The sequence below is a fragment of the Echinococcus granulosus genome (genome assembly GCF_000524195.1).
Source record: "Echinococcus granulosus chromosome Unknown EG_S00233, whole genome shotgun sequence".
In the NCBI taxonomy this organism is placed as follows: domain Eukaryota; kingdom Metazoa; phylum Platyhelminthes; class Cestoda; order Cyclophyllidea; family Taeniidae; genus Echinococcus; species Echinococcus granulosus.
This window is the reverse complement of record NW_020170613.1, coordinates 54,542-60,249: the sequence shown is the minus strand read 5'-3', so window position 1 is coordinate 60,249 and position 5,708 is coordinate 54,542. Positions and strand designations below refer to the sequence as shown.

Here is a 5,708-nt window from a genome sequence, read left to right as displayed (position 1 = left end):
CCACACTCTCCACTAATCACACGGTGAGGCACCTAGTGGGGACTGCGTATACCCTCGGAAAGTACCATCATCGAGTGTGCGGAGATTAGCTACAAGGCAATCTGCATGACTGCAGGTCCGTCCTATCAACGTGTCTAGGATGAGTGGCACCGGAGGGCGAAGCGTAACATCGGAGGCAATGTTGGTAATGTTGGTCATGTGGCACTTCAAGCCATATGGCAGACGGTGCCTAACATGACACTGTACAGGAGAATTCACAAGGTACACCAAATCGTCGAATTGGAGGACAGTGGAAGTCCGGAAAAACACATCATTGCACTTACCTTCTGCACAAGCAAAGCACACAAATGAATACCTCCAAGCTCTTGGCACAGGTGCACTCATCCACGCGTTGCACCATTCCCAATGGTTTCTTCGAGAATGCTCAATGGCCTCTCAACGAACAATGCATGTGTGGCCTTGCATTCATTCTCACGTGTCTTATGTTAACCATAAGTATCACCCCTTTGTGCTTTAATTCACAACTCTTTGACAACCGATGGAGACAATGAGGTATTCAGATGAGAGTGAAGGCTCATCTCTGAGCCAGAAACTCTGCGTCTTGTGTGAACAGGGCAAACTAATCGACCCACAATTCACCGTGGGTTGATGGACATAGAATTCATGCTTCGACTTCTGGACAGAGGATGGAAAACGAGTAAAGACACTCCGATTGATCGTGGCAGTCACGAATTCACTTTTGCTGTAAACATTAGCCTCTCAACGAGGTGTAATAGTAGTCCAATGGAAGCAGTTTTCTAAAGGATACATGCATATATCCTCATCTTCACTGTTCTTTCAGCATCATTGACGCTGTCATCAACTACGAGCACACAAGTAGCATCACAGTCTCAGCAGGAAATGCTACGCAACTCTCTCTGCTAGCAAACAACCTCGGCTGCTCCACGGTCGTCTCCCTGTGTGTGTGTATTTTCGCAGAACGAGGTATAAAAAGCTCTTTTGAGAGTTACAACTGGATGCCTTCAGAATCTCTCTGGACAATATTGCAGAAGTTTGGTCGTTAGATAATGTGACGTTGAATCATGATTTGGTGGATTTGTGCATTTCACTGATAAGAAAACGTTTTAGGAACCTGTATTTGCAACAAGAGGTACTGGTGGATAGTATTTTATGATCCTGTTGGAGAAGAGACGGCAAGAAGGCTTGAGTGCAGAAACAAAATTTCGAGCTATTTCCAAGTGGCTGCATGAAGGATGCAACGAGTGTGATGTGGATGAATGGGCAAAGGTATTTGCAAAGATGATTTCAAGGATTGAATTGACCAGTCTGTCTCCATTACTTTAAACCGGATATTGGAAATTTGTAAAGGTTTATTCAGGATTGTTTATCACAGGTAAGCACCGTGAATGAGTGAAGAGTTTGAAGAATGTGATTGCTAGGGATAAAGCTTTTGTTAGATGAATGATTGATTCATGAAGGCAAACAAGGCGGATAAGGGATGAATGACTTTGTGATGAATAGATCTTGATCAGATAGATGGATTAAAGGATAGATGAATGGATGAATAAATGAATTGATAAATGGTAATGGATGAATGCGAGATTGATGAATAAACACGGAATGAGTGGATGAGAAATGAATTAAAATATCAAAACGATTTCATCCGTGTAGACTAATATTTGCAAAAAAAAACGATTGCAAACATGTATTTTCATTCATTTGGTAAAAAAGTCGGTGTTGAATTAATAAAATGTGCAACAAATGCCAACATAGGAAAGGACATTTTTATTCCTTTATTTTATGTTCTACAAGTAATACTAGATATAAATATGCATCTAGTTCCTGGTTTATCACCTTCACTCTGATAATTATGCGCTTTAAACGAACAGTTTAGTTCGGTGGGTTATTTTGAGAGCCGACAAAAATCGGTACAATTTTTTAGAGGTCCAATTGCGGAGCTCTTCGCTGCCTCTGGGAAGCCTTTCGAAAATTCTGCTACGAAGTGTGTGCAAATCTCTCTAGTTTCCCATCAGAGGTGCATTTAAACAGCACAAGCATTCTGTGGCCCTTCTGTCTTTCAAGCACAGTCTTCTCTGCTTCCCCTTTAAGTTGTCGTTGAGTATGCCATTGTATAATTTTCTTTCGTACATTTGTAAGCGAAGCCTCGCCTTCGAGAATCACTAGTGGAGTACCTTTTTAGTGCTGCATCATGATGTGTTAAACATGTATTGGCTAAGTACTGAGTTGTGCGTTTGGAACGAAGCAGTTTGTAGACGAGAAAACCTTCATCTCGCATACTTCATCATTGTCCCCAGGACAGCTGCGGTTTAGGACCTTGCCCTTTCAAACGTTAACTATGTTAGTTGTAAATAATGCCTCATACTGGTGTGGCCTATTGCAGAGTCACTATTGATTTAAGGTACTACTACTACTACAAGAATAAGCTTTGCATTTAAGGGTTAGAAGTAGCCACATTTTACTTAGTAGAGTTGGCGCATAACGCATAATTTTTTTATAAAATGTGCTTATTGGCTATTTGGCTGAAAAACTAAATGGTTGTTGTTATAAATTTTACTAAAAAATAAATATGCAACAGTTTTGAACATTCAATATCGTCGGTACTTCCCATTGTAGGACCTTTGGTTTGTATGAATTTGTCAGGGATCGTGCGTTCTGCTTCTCCAGCTTGGGGACGGCTCACTTGGATTTGCATGTGCGTACACGAATTGTTTGCGGCGGTGGTTCTTGACGGTTTTGCTAGTATTGTTGCACGTGTTTATGGTAGGTGGAATTCCGGCTAACTTTAACGGAAGAAGGCTTGATATATATGGCTTTCATTGGAAACAGTTTTGCATATTTCATATAGCGTGGTTGAAATGTTAAGGCAATGAGATTAGGGTGTTGGTGAAACGATTAATTTGACTGACAGTAAGCACGATTTGCTATGGAGCGGGGAATGTCAAAAGCCATACAGAGGTACTGCATTTGCAACAGGAAGTATAAGAACAGCCTTTTTTCATTGCCCTCAATGAGCACCTATCATCTTTCCAGCATTCTCATGGCTGCGACTATTATGAATTTGGCTAGGAATTAGAAAATAAGTTAATCAGGTTCTAACGACAAGATCAAGCTGTACAGTCAGTATATGTTACAACAGTTTTAAATTCGCGTGAGTGAAATGTATCGTAGTAGTGATTAGAGAAGAGGAGGAAAATAAAAAAATTCCTCTGTTTCAACAACAGATTTCGTATAGCATAACTATAACTTAATGCATTTCCATTTCGTTACATGGAAGAATGAAACACGTGGAAACAATTGGAAGTATGATTAGCTATTATGATGACGATACCCAGTGTCATAGTTCAATGTCTTAGCGAGATAATTGGCAAATAGTATGATTTACCTATAAAAGGGCAAAACAACAAAAATGTAAGCTTAAGATGAATGCAAAATAGAACTACGTGCTGGCAAACGAACAACGTCAAAATTGGGGGAATACCTGCCATAGAGATGTTGCCGATCTCCATGGGATATGCCCCCTCCACTGTCACCACCCCGAGGGTAGTGGCAATGCTAAGTGCAGGAGGAGGAGGATGAGAGATGCACTCAGTCTGGACGCCGTCTGTGCTCGCTGCAACGTGGCTAATGGGTGGACAGACAAACAGACATTCAGATAGATGATGCACCTGTAGGCGAGGTAAGACAGACCATGTCAACAAACCTATCATCACTTCCATGTCGCGGCGACGAAAGGCCTTGATTGCGTGAGGAGAGGTCAGTCCTCACACCATGCCATCCTTTGCAGCTAAAAGGAGAGGGAGATAAGACGGGATTGAGAACAAGTTCTTCATCATCGCAGCAGATTACTTAGAGGAGAATCGCAATTATTCTATCGGATTATATTGATGATGGTTTAGGTGAGCTTTCGAGTTATAGCCTAAGCCTCAAAAAGTTACACAAAATGCTTTTTGTATTTATTTTCTACTAGGTAGACGTCAGAGGGAGCATTTTAATGTTGATGCATAGGAATGAAGAACGGTGTGAAACGCAAATGTGAGTGGATTAGGGTAGTTGATTGAACTTTTACTGGGGCAATTATTTGTAGCGGCCCGAGACTACCTGAAGACGAAAGAAGACAAAATACTAGGGCAGAATATGTATTCAGCTCAGAGAGGGTGTCTGGGCTATTGGCATGGCCCAAAAGGCCAGCCCACCCAGCGAGGTACAAAGGGGGCTAATTCAAAGTACAAAAGTGGAGCCTCACCAGAACCGAGGGATAAACCACTATCGTATTACATATTCAATGACTCTAAAGGATTAAGCGTTAAGGAACGAATACGAAAAATTGACAAGAATTTTACTAACCAATGACATTCATAATGGACAAGGACCATTGGAGGCATTTCTATTAGCAAAACCGCCTGCTCCGAAAATTTTAAAACGTTTGCTGTCTTACAAATTCAACGGCTAATGGTCAAATGACCCTGACTAAAGACTAAGCAATAACTAGGGGAATGCAGCTAGTATAATGAGCTGAATTAATAAGTGCATCTAGTTTACATGTTGTCAATCAAAATAGACGGCACTATTCCACGTACTTTAATCACAGAAATAGAGGGAGAATAAGTTTGGTGAAAAATCGCAAGTTAAGTCAGAGTTTCTAACCTCAACAGTATCAGTTGGTAGTAGGACGTAAGGTGGTAGATGTTATATACTGTGATTTCTCATAGCAATGTCTAATTACTGTAAAAAGCTTAGATGTCAAACAATAGACTGGACCCTAGCCATAGGATGTTAACTGCAGTACTGTTCATTAGTATCGTGGAACATATGAGAAAGCTGACGGCATCTGTAAAATTGTGAAAATGTGCCAAATAATGTATAGGTATGGCTAAATGGACTAGTATTTTATAGTTATCTGAGATAATATAAAAGTAACATGGTGATTTAGCCTGAGCAAACAAACAAAAAACGCAAAATAGCAAATAACGGTGTGCATTTGCTAATGGTTTTCATAAAATGGCGGCGATTTAGTGCGTTTCTCCTAGTTCCCATAATCTTTAAACGTGCAAGTACAAGTCCGCTATCTAACTAGCACAAGAGACGCATTTTGATTAACCCGTTCCACAGCGACCCACCTGGCAACCGATGGCATATCACTGCCTAATGGATACAGCTGGCCACCGAAAAATTTCAACAAACATGAAGAAAATTACACAAATTCATTAAATTTCTATCTACACGTCCAGCACTATTGCACCACAATCATCCTTTGACATGTCGAACAACCAAAAATGCATAGTGAGAAAACGTAGTTTAATACATCAGCCCATTAATTAACCAAGCAGAATACAGGTGCTAGCTGAGTGCATATGGAAATTAATACATTACAGAAGTCAGCACTTTCATGCATATTGTCGTAATCAACTTTCCTTAGTCATTCAAGGATATATTAATGCCAATTTTTCACCTCAAATCAACTCATCCTCGTCGCAGCATTTACTCTAACATCAAAAATGTGCCTTCTTCTCACTTTCATGTGGTTGAACTTGCAGACTTAGCTCCTTCGTTTGCAAGATGTGATAAAGCATGGACGCACTGAATTTGTGGGATCCATATTGAAAGAGGTGCAGTAGTGAAGAGAGTGCAATGGTTGCAACTGAACCAGCTTAAACGGATTATGTCATGCTATCTGAATCTTGAGACAG

The 5,708-nt window shown here is 40.5% G+C and overlaps 1 protein-coding gene across 1 annotated transcript; it reads left to right on the top strand. All coding sequences in view use genetic code 11, as the record gives it.

Moving 5' to 3' along the window:
* Window positions 1-1,703: 1,703 nt before the first annotated feature.
* Window positions 1,704-5,602, top strand: EGR_10557 (hypothetical protein; the record flags this gene model as incomplete). Its single annotated transcript, XM_024499806.1, has 2 exons — window positions 1,704-1,811; window positions 5,447-5,602. The coding sequence occupies 2 exons, from the start codon at window positions 1,704-1,706 to the stop codon at window positions 5,600-5,602; spliced, it is 264 nt and encodes an 87-aa protein (XP_024345784.1).
* Between the last annotated feature and the right edge of the window lie 106 nt (window positions 5,603-5,708).